At 38.8% G+C, this 23835-nt stretch overlaps 1 protein-coding gene across 1 annotated transcript in view; it reads right to left on the bottom strand.

Moving 5' to 3' along the window:
* Positions 1-23835, bottom strand: part of LTBP1 (latent transforming growth factor beta binding protein 1) — a 197372-nt gene that overhangs the window by 25313 nt on the left and 148224 nt on the right. Inside the window, exons 20-24 of the mRNA XM_026081275.1 lie at positions 21264-21386; positions 17911-18036; positions 10097-10222; positions 7662-7805; positions 1202-1384 (exon numbers count right to left, since the gene is read on the bottom strand). Of these exons, the coding sequence (XP_025937060.1) occupies positions 1202-1384; positions 7662-7805; positions 10097-10222; positions 17911-18036; positions 21264-21386 (702 nt within the window). The remainder of the gene's footprint in view (positions 1-1201; positions 1385-7661; positions 7806-10096; positions 10223-17910; positions 18037-21263; positions 21387-23835) is intronic.

The following is a 23835-nucleotide window of genomic DNA, read 5'->3' as shown; positions in this document are numbered from 1 at the left end:
ACCTTTTGCCCTATTCACAGCTATCAAGCAATCATGCACACCTTTAGCTAAAGCTACATACAACCCTACTTTCCCCTGCCCCCAGGTTGCAGAGCTAGCTTTGAAAAACCCACAACATCACAGAGCTCCATGCAAACTAATTTCTCTTGCTTCTTGGCAGAACAGTCTAGTCCTTACCAACTTTAATGGTGCACTGCAGTTATAACAATACCAGTAGCCAAATTATCTTAATTAAATCTAGCTTGGGCCTCTCTGAGCTATTCTGTAAGCTGCAATCTAGACATACTCAACTGAGGTACAAAACCCTGTACACATTCTTCAGTCTTTATACAGGAAGACACTAATTGACTGCAATAGGAGAAAATCGTGTGGATTACAGAGAGAAATTATGTAAAGTGTCTTGGAGACTAAACAGAATCAAAGAAACCTATCCAAGCAGAGAGACTCCTTTCCTAAAGCATTTCATTATGGTTTTACTGATTCTGAAGTGTAGTTCAAACAGGACCTAAACAAGATGATACATTTGTGTGGAAAGTAATCTTTAGCATTTAATCTCAGAAAATTTACACAAGTTCTCTCTGACATGATTTCTTCCAGCTGGGTTCTGAATTTTAGCCATTGCTGTTTATGCTTCAAGTACTGTTTTCAGTATTTGTGACAAATATCATATGGTTATGTTTTTCTAATTTAATATTTAGAGGTTAAACAATGGTCTGCAGACAACATGATTAACTGCATTGTTCAGTAAGTAGCAAAGCATAAAACTCATTATATATATGAGCAATTCATAGTGTTGTAGAAACAACATTACAAAGGATAGCTGTAGCCTCAAAAATACTGTAATACTTAACTTGTTTTCCAGCTTGTGGGAAAAATCTAAAATGTTACCATAGCATTGGGAAAAAGCTTCTGCAAGAAACCATTTTTTTTTAAAATCAGTTGGAGATAATGCTGTCCATTAACTGGCCATTTTTATCCCTGGTGCAACTGCAGTGAAGTCAATTTATACCAGGATTTATACCAGGAATGAATTATTCCTATTGACTTTTCCTCTSTGGAAGCTTCACATGGGTAAGTTATGACTAACTATGACAGAATATGGCCTTTAATGAATACGCCTTCTCTGAAGGCAAAGCGCGCTAACATTAACATAAACACAATGCTTCAAAAATGTACAAATGGATAGAAGGCCTCCTCTTACCAGTTCCAAAGACAGGGCATGGGAAGATTTCACAGTTGTCACCCCAGCCAGCACCCAAAGTACAGCAGCATTCTTGTTTGGTTACATTGGATGTAAGCACATTGTCACAAAAGTTAGCATCATTCAGATTGTAGTAGCACTCCTTCTTTCCATCTTCATGTTGATCAGCCCCTCTTGGTAAGTCTAAAGGTGGAAAGAAAACAACTAAATAAGAGGACATGTGAAATGAATCAGTTTTATAAGTGAACCAGAAGAGCCACAGTACCCCTGCATTTCACCACAGTGAACAGCAGCATTAGAAAAGAAGAAAATGGTTAAATACAAATTTGTTCTTTTTTTTTTTCCCGGTCTTAGGAAGAGTGATGGAAGTTTATAACCTTCCTTTGACTTCTTCAAACCTGTTCTCCTGCTTGGGTGCCCAGGGCTTGTTTACATTTGTACGTTTCTCATTTTTAAGCAGCGCACAAACTGTCTTGACCATGCTTAACTACTGACATAGTGCTTTTCATGGATGAATCTTGAAGCCCTTCACAGGGGTGAATAAACATTACAACCTGATTTTACAGATACAGAAACTAAGACACRGACTGAAAAGGAGGTGATTTTCAAAAGAATGAACTTTTTTGGCCCCTCTTAATTCCCCTGGGAAAGAAGAATGTTCCATGCTGTTGAAAACAAAGTCCTTTATGATTTTTGCAAAAGTGACTCCATGATAAGGAGAGGAATATAATGCAGATGTCAAGTTAACTGACTCTGCACCTCACTTTAAAATAGGCTTTAGGGGCATCCAGCCAAAGAATCTTATTTTCTGCCTTTTGCAGTTGAGTGGGCCCTCTCATGATAAGTATGAGGACTGAGTGTAAAATACTGTCTCCATAGATCCAATAAAAACCTATTAAGCAATAGACCTTTCTAAAGCAAGCCACTCCTGAAGTACACCAAGGAGCAAGTTTGAAAAGAAATACATTCTAGCTTTTATAAAAGTTTTTGTATCTATCTAACCTTGCACTTCCAGAGAAACTCTCCTCAAGAGCTCAGAAGTGAGGACTATCACACAGAATTGTTACTCACACGTGATCAATATGAAGAGCTTTCCTTAAGCCTTCCATAAGGTAACAGAGTTCTAAAATTAGAGATGCTCACATTTCTTGATCAAAGCTTTATTCAGGAACTTAAGATAGGTAACTCTTTAGCTGACCAGTTCATCTCCTTTTCTTCTTGGGAAATTGTTTATGCTTAGCACTTAACAAGTGATTAGAAATAAATAAATCCATAAAAACCTACTAAAAATTATTCCTTGTTGGCTGATTTTCCATTGTTTGACATTTCGTTCATTTATACTCAGGCTATTGCACAATGCTGCAAGCATGAGCCATTCCTAAAAGTAACGCAGGTCTCCCAGTGGAAACTGAAACCTATTTTATGCCTGATGATAGCACATTTCAAAATACTAGAAGATTAGTAAGACCCAAAGAGTTGTGGTATTTAAGCTATGTTTGTTTGCCTTGCGGCTCTTTTCATTCATTCATATTTTGTTCAAAAGAAAATGCTTAAGGCTGTCCTACTTACAAGTATTCCTGTATCCGGGAGATCAAGTTTGCCTGACTACCTTATCTGTCCTTCCTTCTGGTTGTCTCCTTGACGTCAAGCTCAGACTTGTTATGCTCACTATAGGATGGAGTTTTCTAGTCCCATCCACCTTGGTCTATACAAAGAATGGCTCTGAGGTGGGAGCTCAAAGATGGTGGCCGTCCAACAGATGCTGGAGGAATAAAATGAACTCCAGCCCTCGTCACCTCACGCCTGTTGTCCCCGCTGCCCACCCACGCTCCCCCAAGCAGGCAGAGCAGGGCAACCTTCCTGCGCATGTAAGCATTAGAGTTGTTGTGAGAAAAACAGGCTTAAATGCCAGTATACATTGTGTATTATTGCACTTTAATAGCATGAACGTGTCTAATAGTTCTTTTGGCTTTTAATTCCAAACAGACAATTTTTGGATTTATTTCTATTTTCCTCAGAAAAGCGACTGTTTGTTTTTGGAGTTTGAGGGGCTGGCAGACACCTCTATTCAAATTTAGTACAATGTTGCCACCTACGAGGCAAACTTTCCTTTGCTGTTTTGCCAATACAACTAAGTTGTACATTAAGGGAAACACCCAGCTGAGTGCTATTTCATCTTTTGTTAGTTTAGTCTGTGGTCTCCCCTCATCAGACAATTACTATTTTCCACAATGTGCTGAGTTTCATAAAGCCTGGTGGTTTTGTGGTATCAGCTGCTATCCAATAGGAACGAAGTTAAGACTATCATGTGTCGCAGAAACTCAACTGAACTAAAGCTGTTATTCCAAGGTGCGAGAGCAGTGCTTCAGCCACCAAATTATACATTTTCCTTGGCCATTTGCCATCTAAGTGAATCAAAGCCCAAAGCTTAACTAGGAGAAGCAGCATGGCAGTTTTCACACGGTTTGCCAAGGCAAGAGCACCAGGAGCTGCCCCAGGAGGAAGGAGAGACAATCTCATCATGCGACTGTTTATTCCCATTTTACATTTGATGTGTTGGTTTCTCGTCCCATTATCTGTTCAGCAGCTTGAAAGTCTGTTGTTTACACAGCTGTGACTGAGGGTTAGTCAAGCAGGCATCATGAATGTTTGGAAAGCAAATGAGACACAACTCTTTAATTCCTTTTTTTTTAACCAAGGCCAGTCTGTGTCTACAAGCTTATAATTTCTCTCTCATATATTATTAACCATTTAGTAAACAGGCTGGTTTTGAAAGTGGTTTCGATAAGTATTTTGACAAAATATGCTAGGAAATAGGTACTCATTTATTTGTATCATTGTTTATTTAAGGTTTTTGTTGTTGTTGTTGTTAGAAAATGTAAAATATCTCTCTATATAGTTGCTGCTAAGTTAAACTATGAAGGTATATATTAAAAATAGATTTATATACATTCATGTAACTGATCCAGCAAGATACTTCAGCATGTACATGACTTGATTAGTACTACAGGATTCAGTGAGTAATGAAGATATTAGCATATGCTTAGGATTCAGCGTAAACTTAAATATTTGGCTAAATAGTGGCCTGTAACAACTGTGCTCTGTAAAACCCCAGACTTGTAGAGCTGATGGAGCCTTAAACGCTGCGACCCTGCACTGCCGCTGCCGGCCCTCCACTGGCTGCTGGAGGGGAAAGCCTCACGGCCAGCTCACCACTGCTCCAACTGTCGAGACCCTGGTGACACACGGTGCACCTGCGCTAACTGCATGAGCAGTGTGCGCTGGCGGGGTCTGACTTTCAGCAAGACAGTAAAAATGCACTGGTGTGTGCCGACAGTCAAGGTGTACTTGTGTGAATTTCTCAGCTGGCGCCACATGTGGCAAGTTACAGCCCCTGTCTTGTGGGGGGCTGTCAGAGGGTGTATTTACATATACGTGTATATATACAATTCAAGAATTAGTGCACATGATGCACATTTAAAACTGACATGTATGAGCATGTTCAGAGATGACTGAAATTCAGATCATCAATTAGCTTAGAAAAATACCCATATATTGCCATAAATAATTAATACAAATTTGAAGGGTTTTCCTTAAAGCCTTAATATTTAGGAAACCCTTGAAGTTAGGAAATACAGAATTGTGCTCAGGCACTAAATTTCTAGCCTTGAAGAGGCTTTTGGACCAGACTTATCAGCTATTCTTTGGTAGCATCATTTTTTTTGGTGGTGGTGGTAAGGGTTGGTTAGGTTTTTGGATTTTTTTTTTCTTTTTAATAAAAATTAGACTAGGAGGACTCATACTATGTTTGGACAACAAAGCTGTGATTTTTCTTTATAAATCCTAGTAAATACTGTTATTCATCTTGCTATAAGTAACTCATCACATTTTATGTGACCAGGAGAAAGCAACAGAATTACAATCTAAAGTGGGCCCTGGTACCCTAGTGGAGGTCTCTCACTGGATATCTTTTTTTTGGTCTAAGTTGTAACTTCTGATGCTACTGACCTTTGTATATGTAAACCAGATTCCTGCTGATATGCAGATGCTTACACATACCCTTTTTGCTTGTAGTTCTCACTTTAAATTGTACCTATTACAGTTCTCAAATACATACTATCCTTTTTAGCTTCTGGATTCAATGCATATGATTAGTGAATTCAGCTGCGTCCTTAGAACATACATTTTTCTTAGGCATATTAATATTTCAAAAACATGTTAATAAGGATTAATTATTCAAACTGCATTGAGCTCAGTACTTCCTAAAAATTTGTAATAAATGGCTTAATGTATCTTGTTAAAACAACAAATCAGAAGAATCAGTAAACAAAACTGGCATTTTTTTCTCTCTCAGTTACAAAGAGGTCTAACAGTCCAGCAGTTTCATCTGATGCAAAAGAAAGTTCTTTCCTCCTTTATCCTTCCTTCCTTCTGAACTGTTAGCTACATTTCTGTGAATGGCAGGGTAGGGAGGAAGAGCGTAAGATGCTCAGACCCTGCACGCTTACCTTGCTTGTTACTGAAATGGGACAACGTGGGCTAGAACCCCTGATACATACACGGAGAGGATCCTTTCAGGACACAGCCAAAACCAGATGAATTTCCATCAAGTGAAATCTAAACAGAAGGAAGTCTCTAGATCCCCAGTGGTAAGTAAAGGAAAGTGTGAACACAGAGCATTCCACAGAGGTAACAGCCTTTAACCACACGTAAAAAAGTTCCCAAATTAAAGTTATGTTTGAACTGCCTTCACCCATTTTTAGAAAGAGCATCCTATTTCCACTTGGTAGGTATGAGTTGGAGTGACATTTCTTTATGTACAAACAGCACAAAAACACAAAATGAGAAATGAAGAAAGGTCAGCTAAACCACACTGAACTACTGATATCTGCAACAAGAAAATGCAGATAAGATTTCTCCTCTCTCAGAATTGGCATGATGCAAGCTAATGCTGACAGATGATGTCCACATGCACTAGGAGCTCTCAAAATACCATGCCTGACTTGAGTATGCGGCCTATCAAAGCCAGAGGATGCCGGGCTCTCCCATCGCTCTTGGCAAGGAGACAGCATGATGCTCCTATCTTATGCTGCAGCTGGTCTAGGTGGAGGGTTGAAGTATTCATCACAGGGCAAACCAAGCTAGCTGTTACCGTTTCTCCTGCAGCGACCACGTGGGGCTCATGCCCAGTTACAAATGGAGAGGAAAACACTGCTGTATGCTCCCTTCCAAGCAGGAGTGGAGGCAGTACCAATGGGCAATGCTCTTCTGCCTCAGCCATCGTACTTTTTTTTTCCTTTCATTCCTTCATCCACAAAATAAGCTCCTGTAGGACTGAATCTTTTTCATGACACAACAAGTTTCAGTTTGTCAATCAGCTGTTAAAGATGCTTCCCAGGCAACATCTTGAGTGCTGCTGAGTACTATATCCACTGATCTAAATACTTGTTGCGCTTGGGTCACAGAGATTTCAACCTTGTTAACACGTCTGTGAGAGATGAGTGATAGGAGAAAATAGCCATAGCCACCTAAGCTATAGAGCCTGCATGCTGGCAGTAGAGCCAGTTATTCTAAAGCTGTTCAAAAGCTAGATCCGCCTGTGGTGTAAGATCAAACAAGAAACAAACCAAGATTTGCATTCTGGAGGGAAAAAATGTCATGCACGTCAATTCCTTCATTTCTTGTGCTTTGTTTCTCCTTGTTTGGGGTTTTTCTTCCTTTCTCCAAAGTGGATCAGTGTAAAACATTTGGAGGCAACTTTAAGTAAAAGAGTTCTAAACCAGTTTTTAAAGAGGCTATTTCCAGTAGTATTTTCAACATCCAAAACACTTAATAACAAAAACTCATAAATCCAGTAAGATGGAGTATTGGGAAAAAAAGGACAACAAGATGGAGTAAAACGGGTAAGGGGAGTACTCAAAGAGACTGACAACAATTCAATGTTTTGTTTTTTTGTTTTCCCAACTGCTTTTTCTGAGAACTTACATTACTATTAGATAATGCTATGAGCAGACCACTCTATACAAATTTTGTTTTTAAATATATACTCCTGTAAGCATTGTCCAAGCGCACTGCTAGACTTTTGTAAAAATCTGAATAACAAAAAAAGAATCACTCATGCCATGGGTTTGATTCCATGCCACATTTCACTGTTACAGTACAGCAAACAGAAACTGTATAATTTGAACTGCTGTAACTGTTTATCATAACTGCCAAGGCTGCTGAGGTACCAAACTTAGAAGGTATTTCTGCTGTGTTTTCACTGCTAATGATTCACTGATAACATATTCAATTCTAGAAACTCCTCTTCCGACATAAACTTTCAATAAGACAAAGCTTTTTAAATTTTCTGTTGTAGTTAAACTAACACGAACATTTAAACCAACTTTACCTTTGCACTGGTTACGCATTACGTAGAAATCATCCCGAGCACGCAAAAACTCCCCGAGGCATTAGTTACCTGGGGAGGTACGGAAGCGGCACTGCCCAGTCATCGGGTCGTACTCCTGGCTTTCRTCAGAACACAGGCACAGGAAAGAACCATCGACGTTTTCACAGAGGGCTTCGCCACATACCCCGCTCAGCATTTCACATTCATTCACATCTGGGGGGAAAAAAAAACAAGACATAAATCAATCCARAACCATTACCGACAGTTTGCTCTTCTATCTGCTGTATCTGTGCCAATATTGTCTGCCAGGATACAGACGTGATCTCTGGGGAAGGATTAAAACCTCACTAATACCTAAGTGGATTCATAAACAAGTATTTAGTCCCTTTGAAATAAAGGCCCCTGAAGGCCGTAGTAGTTTATAAAGTGTTGGTGCTGATTAGGTGCTGCTTGTACACCAGAACACCTACTTGCAGATTTTTCATTTTTTTGGTTTGTTTTTGAAAACTTGCTTTTCCTTAACCTCTTTTCTGGGGATTTAAGATGCAGACTCATTTCATTTGTTTTCTTAAACAGCTATTGTAACCAATTTGTTCTTCTTATTATCAGATACTCATTGAAATAAAGGAGTAAAATGGGTAGGTTTCAGTGGAATTCAGCCTGGACTATGAAAAGAGAATTCCTTTTTTCCCCTCAAAATCCCATTTTTCTCATAAACATCCCCTGAATTACCCAAGCTCGGTTCCACTGCATGCCTCTCATAGGCAAGGCCTCACAGGTTGTTCTGCAACCCACAAAGGTTATTCCCAGATCACCCAGCAAAGCCCCTGCAGAACAATGCCAGGTTCCTCTCCCATTTGGATGCTCCTCACAGCCGTGATGGGTTGAGTACCAAAAAGAATTCCACATATTTTGAACTTCTCTTTCATGTGCCTCCTGACTGGTCTATTCTGAAATGCTTTTGACTGACAAGAGAGCTGTCTGTTGCTTAAACAATTAATCAAATATTCTCAGGATTGACTTGACTCGCTCTTCAGTTGCTATAGTTTACCTTTGACTATCTACTTAGTCTGTCTACTAACTATAGAATCTGAAAATTATAATTTGTAAATCATAATTCAGAAATATATATAGTTGAGTTTAGTCGACAGTGTAATTTGTGAGGAAATGTTTTACCTTTTTTCCCTCTTATCCAGTAAGAACAAAAATCTAGTCATATGATCAAATGATGAGTTATATATACATGATAAAAATATATACTTTAATTTATTACTTTGCTCAGCACTTTAAAAATGTATTTAGATCATTTTAATCTTTTTACTGAATTCATATTAAGAAGGATGAAGTCTTCTTTGGGGAATGTTGCTCAACTATAAAGATTCATCTTTTTCTTAAAATGTTTTGGTAAATGATAGGCATCATAATTTGTAAGACTGTTTTAGAATTTGTCTGTCATGTTCTCAAGATCATAAAAAACCCTGACATTATTTTGTGATGCAAAGTCACTTCACTAGCAACTCAAAATTAAATTCAGCTTCCACCAATTTGTACTTTTTTTCTTTCTTTTTTTAATTTGTTTTCATCTGTGAGAAGTTACTATATGCAAAAATATGTTGCAAACTAAGTCCCAAATGGCCTAAAGAATTTTGCAATAAAACTATTTAATATATTAGAAAACACACACACACTATTCTGTATGATTTCTAACTCCTTCACTCTGCTCTGTATTCCATTTAGCTCTGTGTTCCTGGTAAAGGTGTTTCATCCTGACTCTAGCTTGAATAAATTGCTTAACGAATACCTTTCCTTGATCTGGTATTAATTTTATATTAGAAACTTGTGCTGCCTCAGATGGTTCTCAGGTCCAACCATCACTATTAACAACAGATCTGGAAACCTATTACTCACAAGAGAAACGTGCAGTATTTACACATTTACAAAAATCTCATATCTTTTTACGGTGATAGGTGTCTTTCCTGGAGATTGAAGCCAATGTTAAAGTCTGTTCAAACACAATGTGCCTAGGGAGGTGTGCTGTCTAATTCAGACTGGCTGCACCACATGCCAGACTTTATTTCCTGTAGGAGGTAGTACAGAGTTCTGGTTATTCAGCTAAGAGACTAAACAGATGTTGCATTTAAATAGGCTGAAGTATTAAATTCAATCCACTATGATTTATATTTGTGAATGGTCCTGACGTGCAGAAATAGTGGGTTTTCTTGCTTTTTTAGAGAGATAAAATGAGTGGCTCAGCTTATTTGCTGTTGTTTTCCATTCGATCTTAATAACAGGTTCTCATTAAGTGGCTACACAGTATGTTTCCACCTGGCATAAAGTTCAGCAAGTAAAGCATAGCTTAGCCTTATTTTACTAGTGAGTGGAACAAGTTTAACAAAAAATGATGGAACACAAAGGTGTTCTTGTGAAGAAATGCGTTGTGCTTATAAGCTGCTTTTTCCTCGCTAGAGTCCTGCAGTAGTGACTACAACTGTCCAGAAACTCACCTGTGCACCCGTGCCCATCCTGGGGGTCCTGATACCCCTGGTAACAGAGGCAGCGGTAGGAGCCGTCCATATTTTCACAGAACCCATGGCTGCCACACAGCGTGCCATTTGCGCATTCATCAACATCTGCAAAGGAGAATTTTAACATCACACAGGCAATGTGACAAAGGTGGACATTAATGAAGAGTGAAGAAAAACAACAGAGAGATGTGCCAGTTTTGCAAATGGATGCAGTGATGGGTGTCTATTGATGGGAAGGAAAACACAAAGGAAAAGACGCAAAAATTTAAAGAAAGTACATGTACAATAAAGGAAATTATTTCAGTGTTAACTTTACAGGAAATATGTCGGACAATCATTTTGGTCACATCCTTCCCATCTATTTCACCAAACTGCCCAGTCATGACATGATGCTTCATACCATAGAACGAGACATAATTTAAATGTGATCATCTCTCAGACTTTCCTACAGATTCTGCCAGGGTAGCAGTATATAGTCAACAACATGGGTGAAACTAAACCCCCCCAAGGCCTACAAGAAAATCTGAAACGTATGCTTACATCCATTGTGCAGAAGTGCTGAACGTGGGCCAAAGATTTTATGTGGGACTTAGAARTGCTGCACAGGTCTCATTCTGGTTCTTGACACAGAAGAGAATTTCACAGTGCATGTTTAAGTGGTAAATACCTGCAGATTGGGCCTTTTGGCCTTAATCCTGTAAATTTACACAAATGAATAATCTTACGCAGGTAGTTAAAGTAACTGCAATGCCTACATGCTTTCTGTGCTGGCCCTTCATTTGTAGTTTTCATTTGTGGTTTGCTGGCCTTAAAAGTGAGAGTCACTGGGCGAGTAGATCTGTTCTTTGACTCAGCTGCACATCAGCCTGTAATGAAGCTGAGCTGCTTGTGGCAGAATGTGGTTTATTTTTGTAAGTGTATTACAAGTGCTGTGAATATATTTATCTTCTGTTGAACTAAGACCTATAACCAAGGCCCTGACCATCTGTGATCATTAACGATGTCATGGTGTGTTTTTCAAAAGTAAGAACATTAACCAAACTGGGATCTAGCCAAGATACTAGGATTAGTACCTTCTGCCTTCTAAATTCCTCTGTAGTTTGAAGCAGAGACGTTATTTCTACACTTCTTTCCTAAAAAACACTGTGACTATTAAGCAGAGTTGCTGTCCTCTCTGAATTACCTTCTGTGCTGTGCCTCAGGGGTAACTGTATTTTAAATGCTTCCAAATGCAACTAGTTAGAAAGGCACAACCTCTCATGCGTGACCACCTTCATGTGGCTGGAGCCTGCCATCATTCTGCCTCCAGTGAAGGCCTTACACAGTCATTGCACTAAAGGGCTGGTGGTGCTGAATCCTGCCTTGCCCCAGACAGAGATTTCTTTGCACAGGTGAGCAGCACTGCTCTTCAGTGTCTTTTTGAAAGGAAAGAGTAGGGCTCAAATGCCATCCTGTCTACTCCTCCAGCTGATAACAGTCAAGTCAAACAAAGGCCCAGCAAAGTCAGCAAAGACTCTGCTTATTCCTCTCCTGACAGACATTACTGAGGTAAGACATTTTTACTTTTAGACCATGTCTGAAGCTCAACCGAAAGTGAGTTCTTGGTCTTTGAACCACATGGTCATAGCTCCCCAAGCTACTTGAATTTTAGCAGCATGCCATTACCATCCACAGACTCTCCAGCAGGTTACTGTTGTGCTGTCCTCTTGCTCCCAAGTACCACATCTATCCACACCACGCTGCCATCTGCCTTGGGCCTGCCAAGCACAGATGCTTGAAAGGGGTCCTCGGAAACCAGCCTTTACTATTTGCTGTGGTTGGGGTTGGAGCAGGTTTTAAGACTACATACAAATTTTCTAAGGCTGGAAGAGACTGCATCCACATCACGCACCCCACCTCTTGGACAGGTTACAAAATTGTCTCTGGTAATGTCTGTATCTACTGGGTAAATTGCAGAATTACAGCATCCTTTTCAGAAAGACATCTGCTTTCATTTTAAGGATGCTAAGAGATGGAAAATTCACCTCCTACTGAGCTGATCCACTGGTTCACAACCTTCAGCTAAAATACAAAGTTCATGCAGAAATCGTATGTATCACATACACTGACATCTAGGAGACATCTAGGACTGTATTTGATGATCTTTAAAAAAAAATTGTACTTGTGGACAGAACTGGCAGAATAATATTTTAGTTGCTTTGCTGGTTTTGCCAATAAAGGTTTTTAATGGTCGTTATATCTTGATTTATTAAACAGATGAAGGAAAAATATTGAAGGAATTAATCTTAAAAAGGATTATTTGTATTTGGCAAAGAATGCAATAGCTAATACATTTATTCTGAAGGAAGTGAATATGAAAATTTGACTGGTTTCTGTACACTGAACTTTTTGAAATCTATCGTAAACCCTCCCTACTAGAATTAATTCAGCTGTTTCTGCTAATTCAGCTGTTTTATCCAAGTTAAAAAGACACTGTCAAAGGTGAAAAGCAAAGTATTACATTTGATACCCTTTCTTCTTCCAGTCACCATAATAATAGAATTATAAAAAGATGCATATGGAGTTACCAGGAAAAATAAAGTGCAAGATACAGCTTCTGCATCAGCATTTATGGTTGTGCTTTTCTGATCTTCCCCTCTTGCTACTGAGCAGTAGACCTGCATTTTTATTTTAAATTTTAGCCTCCTATGATCATTTGGAGTTTCACACACCTGGTCAAAAACTGCTAACACTATATTTCTTATTCAGAAAAAATGGTTAAGTTAAGAAAGGGAATTCAAACTGAGTAAACAGTGGAGGACTGACAAGTRGGAATTTAATAAAACAGACAATAATGCAGTGTTTGCATTTCCAGTGGCCAATTATAGTTTAATAACAGAAGTTCCTGAGCCACACGACAGTTATCCTGTTAAAAGCCTAGACAGAAGAAACTACAACTGGGGATTTTAGAATTACATGAATTATAGTACTTTTCTTACTTAATAGCTAAATGTTAAAGAAAACAGGGGAATGGATCATGCAGCTGGTTCTCCAAAGGTAAACTAAGGTCATTGACTGAAAAGCTGCAGAAACAAAATCTATCATTGTAGCAAGTGTCTTAATTAAGTATATAATATATCCACAGAAGATAGCTTTTTTTTTTTTTTWAAAAAAAGTACACAGTCTGAACATGACTGCATCTTTCAGTGTATGGGAAATAACAGAGAAGGTCCAAGCACCAAATATTTTTCCTTGTCTAGACAGCTCACTCAAAGGACTCCTGTTTTATAGCCAGAAAGGGCATTTGTTTCTTTAATTGCCCTGTAAAGCATGAGGTTTGTAATCGGCAATTCTCTTGCTATATGGAGACAAAGTGAAGGGAAAAACTAAATATGAAACTAATATACCCTATGTCTATACAGTGACTAAAGTAGCTCTCTGTAATTATGACCTGTTTTAGAATCCCTGACTCAGTGCTGTCGTCTTTAATCAAAACTACTTTGATCTAAGATTGTCAGGATCTAAAGAAAGGCAAAACCTGTATGTGATCAAGCCTATTCCCATTCAGCTCAACATCAACCATGTTCCTGTTTTCTGCCAACCTGAACAGGATGAAAGGATGATTAACCTCAGGCACATTTAAATCTCACTGAAATCTACTTATATTGCAAAGTTTCTGGAAGAGGGACTATTCCTAGGACAGTTTTGTACAGTGCCTAGGACAAGAGCTCTGATGGTGTTGATAAGGGTAAGGAAGAGAGTCTCCTTTTTCCATTTGTGTTCTTACTTCTCTAGCCAGTGTCTGGATAAAGCACAGGTTTGGTGAAACTGAAGATGTCTACTGCATAAAATGTACTCCATATAACAGAAAATACTCTGCCCCAAAAGGAGCCCTATTGGAAGTATGGAGTCTTACCATACCTTTTTCCTAAAACTGCCTTGCTTTCCCCACAAGGACAGAATTAAGGCTGTGATGTGTAGTTATGGCAAACATCTGTTTTCTTAAAATATCTTTAGTTGCAGAGGTAGCAATTATGTACTGTTCATAGCTCTGCTGTTTCTGTCCTTGATTTTCAGACTTCTTAAGTATGCAGTCATCTTAAATGAAGAACAATGTAGCATTTTTATGTATGGATTTCCAAATTATTCTTTGATCACACAATGATTTGTTCTTCATGCAAGCATCCAAAAGGGTCAGAGGGACAACACTCAGTGGACAAGGACAGGAGAATGGGATACAAGACAGGAAGTGAAGGGAAAGGAAGAAGCCAAGGGTGGAGAGCTCAGGTGGGGTGTGGAAGTTTTTTTGGGGTGCCTCTGTTGAGGCAGGCAATGAAGCTGGAGGGCTTGAAGCAGGGAGAGGGAAAAGTGATGGAGCCACTGAGAGACGTACGGGATTGGGCACAGAGACAGAAGAGGCAATTGAGGCAGGTACTGACTTAGGCATCAGTGAACCTCTAACTTGAGTTTTTGCCAACACAGTTGAGAGGCAGCCAACTGGGTAAAATGCTGCCTTTGCAGGCACCCCAGAGAGCTCAACAGGCAGCTAGGGAGCGCGCCGGCAGCCTCCTTTTCAGAGAGCTTGGTGCAGCCAGACTGCTGAGCCTGGCCAGGCGGCAAGGAATGTCACCGCTACAACAAAAGTTTGTCTGTGCCTTGGAAGAAGACACAGTCTCCACAGCTGTTGAGTTTACTTTGGCCAACAGCCATAAAGGCTCTATACCAGAACTGAACCACATGGGGTTCTTAAATGTTTTATGTTGTTGTTTCTGCCTTTTCAAAAAATGATTCAAACTCGTACAAAAACAATCTGGAGATACGGAAAATCTGCTCCCCAGGTACAGAAAGGCAGCTTAATCCAGCAAAATTTCCTCAGGTTCTTTCTCTGATGGTATAAACAGTTATTCTCACTCACTTAACTACAAGTAAATTCACAGAGGCACCTAGTGTAAAGAACAGTAGCTCCCGCAGCTGGAAGCCACATCCTTTCTCAGCACCTGGAATGTCATGCATTCCTTTTCTTTCTGATCTTTTTATTTTGTCTTGTCTTTTTGCTCGAAGCTAACTCCTGAAACGGACACCAGCACAAATATTAACACTGAAGTCATCAGTGCTCCCTTTAAATGATTTTTTTTCAACTCTAGAATTGATTTTATTAAAAGGACAGAATGGAGAAACTAGTCACGGTACAAAAGGAGTACTGCTGCTTCACAAGACTAGAAATGGCTTTGGTTTGCCAAGTTAAATACTTTTCCAAGTGCTGAATATAAAGTCTGATCTGTATTCCATACACACCTCGAATTACTTATGAAGCACGGTCAACTGGTTTTGTACTTGTTGTTTTATTCTTCATTAAAAAAAGCCCTCAAACTACTCACAATCCTGGAAACACATCTTGTGATTTCATCCTTTTCTATTTAGTAAAACTTTGGCTTTTTTGTTCTAATCGAGATTAACTTTGCACTACTTCATCATCAGCGATGGTAACCCTTCCCTGAGAACTGTGCTACTTTATTAACTGCCAGAGATCCAGACAGAGGGGCTCATTGTTTCTGGTATGTCCCCTAAAATTAGATATCACTGACTTTGTTTAGCTGTGTTTCTGTTTGGTTCTGCCCCTTTTAATTTTTGAGACTTTAATTTCACAAGGTTAATAAGTGTTCTTCTAGCTTTGGTCTGGAATAAAGTGTTTGGTTTCTACTAAGAGCAGGCTGCATTCTTCTCTGCCTACACTATGCTCAACAGTGAGGCAAAACACCTGCTACTACTTTTCTTGCTGAGAAACTGAATACATTTAACCACGTCCTTCCTAAACACTGAGTGAAATGTATACACGCTGCCAAAAGAGTCCATGAACATGTTTTTAACAACTGGGTATCAGAAAAATTGGAATTATTCTCATTACTTGAAACAATGAAATACTCCCTTGTCCATCAGTCCCTCGAGCTATTCAAATTCACTCTCTCCAGCACACCTGACCGGGCTTTTCTCTTAGCAGTAAGAGAATGTTCCTTTCAATTTATCATATGATTGAAAAATAAAGTAAATGTTTAGAGAGGAAACAGCACCAGAGATATTGCTGGACTTTTTTTGGTTATCAATAATTAGAATACAAATAGTGTGTTTGATGTCATGCCATATCTAAATACATAGCACTCATTCCCTTACATCAGCATAACAGTATTCCCTTGACACTAGCATATTTCATTTCATCAGTTATTATATTAGTTATTATATAGCAGGCTATGTGCCAGTTCAAATAATAATGCCGTTTTTCCTGTGGTAAAAGTAGGGGGAGGAAGTTTCAATACACGTTCTAAGCTGAAAGAAGAATCTTTTCGCTAGCCCTGAATGAACTGATGTGAAGAGCCGGCCCATGAAAAAAATCAATCATATACTCATCTGCTGGCCTGTAATTTAGGATATGGAACAGCTTGCTTGCTTACCGCTTGGRTGCTTGAGATTCACCGCCCACAGATTTCAACCCTGAGCTACTTAGAAATCTGCCCAGGACTCTTTCTCTGCATGCATCCTGCAGAACTACTTCTGTAGGACTTTCTTCTTCCTTCTGAATTGTTTATCATACTTTTTTGCAAGGCTTCTTGCCTTGAAGAGCCCTCTCATCCACAGGAAAAAACATTTTTCATCCCATTAGGGAAATTTCTGTTTTCTGTCAGCATCACTGACCACAAAAAGCCACATATCTGCTTGGTATCATTGATCACAAGTCTTCTGTTTTAAATTAAGTGCAGCAGAGTTGCGTCACTAGCAAGTGTGTGCTTTCAATTAGCAACAGGACATTTTCTCATGCTGTAACCAAACAAAAAACCCTAGGTACACCTAAATTCCAGGCTTGTGGCTGACATTTCTTACCAGCATTATTACTGAAGCAACTTTTACAACTTTGTGTGAAAAATACCTGCATGAGCATACATGCATACATTTGTGAAGTGTAAGCTGGCTTTAGCAATGCAAAGACCTAATTACCAATATTTACTCCATTTCTACCATTTCACAACGTCCGAGATCCTATCATGGATTATAAAGGTCCATAAACTGACAGGATTTTACTACAAGTTCTCATTGGAGTTACTTCTGTTACATGGACACGTCTTTTTTTTTGGGGGGGGGGGGGTAAGAAAAGGCCTTGACAAGCAAAGGGCTGTTGTTTCACATACAGCATGCGAACACTCAGGCAGTTCAGGCTTGCTGCTAATGCACTTAAAAAGCCTTCAGTTATTTGATCCTAAATATTTTTGACAGTAAGGGCTACCCACTTAAAACATATCAGGCACCTGAGTACCAAACTCCATTTACATTTATATTGTATATATTTTTCCTTCCACCCTCAGGATAAGACAGAAATAATTTTCCATCTCTGAATAGATTTTCATATTATTACAGATGTCCACTGGTTTCATATATCTTAACACAGGTATAGCGTTCCCTTCTTTGCAACCATTTGCCATAGTCTGGTCAGTATTCCCTCTTCTTCATTAATTTGTTTTACACAAAAAAATATAATACAATGTTAAGATGGCAAAATTGTTAAAAGAAAAGCAAATGGCTTCTAACAAACATTAACTCCGTTGTGTTGCCCATTTTGTGGATTTCCTGTTACACTTCTTAACACACAGACAGCAACGTATCACACCATGCGTGTAAGAGAAAAAGGGACAAAGGGCTTTTAATGTGGCAGCTTACTGAGTTAACACACATTTTGGAATCTTAGACCCAAACTGTGACTTATGCACTCAACCAATTAGAAACAGCAGATCAATGGGACACTCCTGCAATATCGCAACTTGTCTCACCTTCACATGTTCGGCCATCTGCAGACACGGAAAAGCCCTGCTCACATACACAACGGTAGGAACCATCTGTGTTTAGACACTCCCCATGAGGTGAACAAAGGTCAGACCTCTCACATTCATTGATATCTGAAAACACAGAGACATTAATAGTTTTGCAAATCCTTCATTAATACTTTTCTTGCATTAATTCTAGCATGCATTACTGCAGAATGTATTATTAATTAGTGCCTCTCTACTTGTATCAGTTAAAAACTTTATCTTTTAAACTTAAATAACATGGAAGTATTTTGGTTCTAATGTACATGAAGGACTTTGCCACAGAACATGGCTGGCAGTAGAAGCTTTCCCTCATTGACATACTCAATTTATTTGCAGTCGTGGATATAACTGCTCAAGAACTATCTTCACTGGAGTGAAGGACCAGATTTTCTGCTGGGCTAGCAGAGCCTGGTCTACTAGAAAAAAAAAAAAAGACAGTAAAAAGTAATAATAATCATACTAATACTTAATACTAAGCCTAAGTTCAAGTAGTCTTAAAAGCAGCTCTTATTTCCATCAGCTACGTAAATGGTGCTCCTATGCAGGACTAACCAAGTCTTCTGAGACCATTCCTGAGCTCCATATGAGCATCAGTACATTCTGCTGTATCACACTCTGTCTGTGTCACTCTGCAATGAGGCTGAGCAGATGAGAGGGATTCATGAGATGTCAGCAGAAGCTCTATACTAGCCAACATTTCTTCTACGTTAGGGAAATTTTCAGATGGCTCCATTGCACTGCTTTTTGCTTACTGTACGCTGGTCAACTTGTTCATCTAGTGCCATGTGTTACCAGCAGGTCTGGAGCTGCATCTTTTCCAATAAGTTTATTTTACCCAATCTAAAGCCAAATGCTGCTTTTTGCTGAGGGGAAATGCTCCCAAATGCTTGGTATATATGATGTTATGATCATTGTTTCTTTAAACTGCCAGAACAATACTGGAAACCAAAACAGTAGATTACACAAGACTAGAAAGATATATTGAAAAACAGGAAAACAAAGCTAACAATGTTAGGGAAACAGTGTTTAAATTATCTGAAAAGCAAACTGTTTGCTCACATACTTTCTAGTGTTTTGGATTCTTTTTGCTGCATGCTACCTCAACTTTGCTCCTGAACAAAATGCATGTTCATAATTTCTAGCCTAAATTAGTTCAACTTTGCAGATAGTGCAGTCTGCAATACATTTGCCAGTCTTAGTCAAGAGCTCTTTACTTTCAATTATGATTCCTTTTGTAGGTAACACAGCTAGAGTCAAGTCACCCCTCATTTTTTAATTTGTCAAAATAAACAGTTTAAAATAATTCGATCTTTTTCATCCCAGGCCATTAGCCTTTTGGGGGTTCATGTCTGAACTCTCCTCAACTGATCAGCATCCATTTTGAATTGTGGGCACCAAAACTTCAGTGTACAACAATATGGCAGGAGCAGGTGTATCAGTGCAAGACAGAAGTAAATAAACCCCACTTACTCCTGCTGAACATTCTGCTTTTTATACCTTCTGAGGAGTGCATTAGTCCTTCTGGCCACAGGGTTGCACTGGAAGCTCACATTCAGCTGAACATAACTCTGACCCCTAAATCCTTTCCAGCCACTGTGTCCCAGAAGCAAGTCTGCTATTCTACAAGCATGACCAAGATTCCTTCTTCAGTATCTAACTGGCTCATATCAAGACGCATATTGTTTCCTCACACAGAGTTTACTGCATGATCCAGATAGCTCTTTACTAGTGGTCTATGATCTTGATCTTTTATCATGCCTCTAATTTCTCTGTACAGATTCTCCCCAAAATTATTTTATTTTATTTTATTTTGCTATTACAGATAGCAAATGATAGAAATAACTTGCAATCATTTAAAAATGTTTCAGTTTAGTTGCTGCTGTGGAAAATTCTTTGAAAGTACTGCTGGAATGGAAAGAATTAATCATTTATGATGTGACTATGGCTAGTTTTTGTCCAGTCCGAAATATGGGACAAGAAGATATATTGAAGATTTCTGTCTTTTCTGCACTAATAACAATTCTTTTGTAAGATCTTGTAACAGCTCAACAACAGGTAGTTAACACTGTAAAAAAGAGTAACTCTACTTAATTCTGCTAGTCACAGATTCTCACATGTTCTTTTGCTGTGTCCAATTTTTGCTTTTCTAAATTGTCTGCAATCACAGTATGAACTCCTTCTCTCTTCCATTTGTTTTGCTATTGATCTGGCTGTTTCTCAAGCAGCTTCACTCCCCTCTATAGCAAATTGTTATTTTTAAATTTTGGGGGTCTTCTTTTTCAAGTGTGGCTCTCCTATCTAAAATGTTTTCCAATTTGCATTCACATTTTTCTGTTAAAAATACTATCGGTCCCTTAGTTTGCTCATAAGTGCTTTCAGTTTTGTGAAGGATATGTATTTCTTGTTTACATAGCAGAGTGAAGGTAGTAGAGTGGTATCAAAGCTAGCGTTGATTTATAGCCTGTGATCAATTCTCCCTTATCCGCTAAAGCAAGGACTAATACAGCACTTCCCTATGTTGAATGCAAGACTTTCTGAGTTAGAAAGCAGTCACATATAATACTCAGAAATTTTACAGGGAATTGGTTGCATAAAATCTTCAAAATATATCACTTGGAATACAGTCTCTCTGGTTAAGTCTAAACAGTGCCACAAGAGAAGAGCCAAAGCCCAGTCCAGTCTCTTGGTCTTCCAATCATTTAGAGCACAAACATGCCTGGACCATACTATCACCTCTTTCCAGCTCTAATATCATGTTTTTTTTCCCTCATAAAAATGGAGAAGTATAGGGGAGTCCTGAGGCATGCCTGGGTCTCATGCCAGCATGGAGTTGGGATCATTCAAACCTAAAAGCTGGGAAGTGTGTCTGGGTTTGGCAATGTCAAGCTAGCCTCAGATAACAGATTCTGTTCCTCCCCTTCTTCCACAAAGCACTGCAAAATGTTTAAGAGAAGAGAGAGGTTTACCTGATGTGATCTGGTACTACCTAGACTGCTCTTGTCTGTTAGAGCATGGATTCACAAATACAGGAGGTACTATCACATTAAATGCTCCCAAGATTTAGGAAAATGCAGCACTATCTCTGTAAGTCGTCATATAAATTCTCTTTTGTGTTATGAAGGCTGAGATTAAACCTGTTGAAATAGTTTCTCAGCATATATTTACAACATTAAGTGAGAAAAGGAAAAAAGAACTAGAGATCGTAGTAATACAAGTTTCTCCTCTTTATCATGGTCTGTGACTCTCACAAGTTACACTTATAAACTTGCACATTTATAGTGACAATCCATGTGGTTTTTATAGCTATGCCATACCTTGACATCCCCTATTCGCTATCTGCTGGAAACCATCTGGACAAGTGCATTCATAAGACCCTTCAGTATTCATGCAGTTTCCTCCAAGGCAAATATCACTGTTTTGAAGGCATTCATCAACATCTGAAATAAAAATATAACTGAATAATTAGATGATGTAAAAAATGACTAAACTTTTAATAGCGACATTTTGATCTAATGTAGCAACTTGAAGCTCCAGTTCCCTTTAATGACTGTGGGGGGAAAAAAACACAAAAATTCAAATTTACTACACTTTAGGATGTCCTTTCAATTTCTCTTTCATCACATTGTCACACTTTTTGCATTTCTAGAAAATTCCAAAATTTGAGTTTGCCTGTCATTTCCTCTTAGCAAGCATGGCTAACGTGCCATCTGTATGCATCTCTAATGAAAGCCATCACAACAGATCTTTATACAAATGTCTCCCCTACTTTAACGGTGACCGTGGTGTTACAGTATGATAATTAACAAGAAAATTCAAGCAGTTGTACATTTAGAAGACAGGCACAAAAAAATGCCTGGCGATACAAACTTGTACTTTGAGATATGTATCTTTGGACTTGTTTAGATCACCATGCAAAGAACCCTGAGCTGGAAATGACCTGACTCAGATGTCCTCCAGAGCATGTGCAAGCCCAAGCATAGCTGGTGTGTCACACTAGCACAAGGCATGCCTCTGGAGACTACTTGCAAAGCAGCCTCACAGACAGAAGACATGTAGGACATGGACTGCTCTGTCTATACAGCTGTGCTAATGGTTGCTTTTTCAGAGGAAGTTCACATGATGCAGTATAGCCATTTTGCAGGCTTAGCAACTTGGGTCAGGAAGCAGCTTTTGCATAGTGCTACACCCAAGCCATAAACCCAGCTCAAGAGTCGGGGCATGTAGGACCTAGCTCCCAGTTGCCTATATACCATGTTCCAGTACCAAGCATCAGGTCTATAGGCAGCTCTGGTGTCTCAGCATCCATGGGATAAACATGCTGAGCGACACACTAGCAGGGCAAGTTTCAGGATACACACTGCACAGAAAGTAATCAAATATTTCCGGAACAGGATACTAATGTCTTCCTCAACACTGTTTTTATTAAGAAATGTTCCACATGTTTGTAATACAAAAACATATACAGTATTTCATGTTTAGGCCATATAATCACAGTACTCTCCCCTAGTGACCTCCTGTAAAATGTCTTTGTATGCTGTCCATCCAAGGATTTTCTAGGTATGTTTTTCACTAGTGGGCAGCTGTAAGGTTTTGAAACCAGAACTGACAAAACCACACCATGATTTAGATCCTGTAGGTGTATGATTCATCACAGCTGCACTACAGTCAAGGGGGCTCTGCTGGTTATACAGTAGCATCTGCTCCACAAACCATTGAGACTGATGGAAAGAATTCCATTGTCTCCGCCTAAAGTCTCTCCTTTCTATTGTCTTCAAAGGGTTTAAAGGCAGCCCCAGTAAAGGAAACAGCTCAGTTTTTCTGGCACAAGATTAACTCAGCAAGTGCCTATGTTCCAGCGGTATTATACAGTTTTGTTTCACTACAGCTAAAGATGTCACAGAGTATTTCATGATCATGCTTCTAGTTAGAAAACAAACAGAAAATAGAATCAGGTAAACAAAACAGCTCATAAGCAACTTTCCCCTGTGTCCACAGTGCTCTGCCTTGTAATTAATTGAGTCTATTGCTCTGATAGGACAGACAGTTTTCTTCGAAAAACAGTTATCAGAGTTTTTTCTCCTGCCTTTTGATTATTCTGACTTCATAAGGATAGATTTTAGTTGATTAGAATTATAACATTTCCTGCTTTGCAGGAATTAATAACAACAGCAGTTAAAAAAAGATGACGAGACCTCTTTCTACACTTATCTCTGGAAAGCTCACTCTGTATATCAGAGTACAACTGTCCTTGAGATTTAGTCTATTAGATAAAAACTAAGAAATAAAGATAGCTTTCTAGCATAACTGAATGTTATTGCAGATAAAATTGCACTTAATTCTGACAAAGTTGTTACCCTTTAAAAACCATGTGTTTTATAATAATTTTCAACTGAGAAATAAATTGTGGTTTATTTAAACCAGCAATTAATTTTAACTGGGAGCATGAGAAAAAATTAATGGCTCCCTTGTGCTGAATTAATGCCAAGCCCCACAACAAGATGTTTTCTGCCAAATACAGTCAAAATGCATTATTTCTTATATGACACAAACCTTCCCTCTCTGATGCAACTCTTCAGAGCTCCTATGGTTCCTACACAAGAATCTAGAGAAAAATCTGAGACAGTAACTCATGTTTGAGATGTTTAGTCTTTTTACTACTCTTCACAGGTGCATGTCTAGGGCAATTCTGGCTGTCAAAATCTCTGAAGGCTGCTAGCAGAACACCCAAGAAGTGGGTCTCTGGCTATTATGCAGAGGAAAGAAAGAAACTTATTCTGTTCACCTTAAACAAGGAAGAAGAAAGTCATATAATTAAACTGCAACAATAAAGACTACGGTTGCATACTTGGGAAAAAGAAAGTCTAACACAAGGATAGCAAAGCACTG

The sequence above is a fragment of the Apteryx rowi genome, unplaced genomic scaffold (assembly GCF_003343035.1).
Source record: "Apteryx rowi isolate R43461 unplaced genomic scaffold, aptRow1 scaffold_54, whole genome shotgun sequence".
Classification (NCBI taxonomy): Eukaryota; Metazoa; Chordata; class Aves; order Apterygiformes; family Apterygidae; genus Apteryx; species Apteryx rowi.
This window is presented reverse-complemented; position numbering and strand designations above follow the sequence as displayed.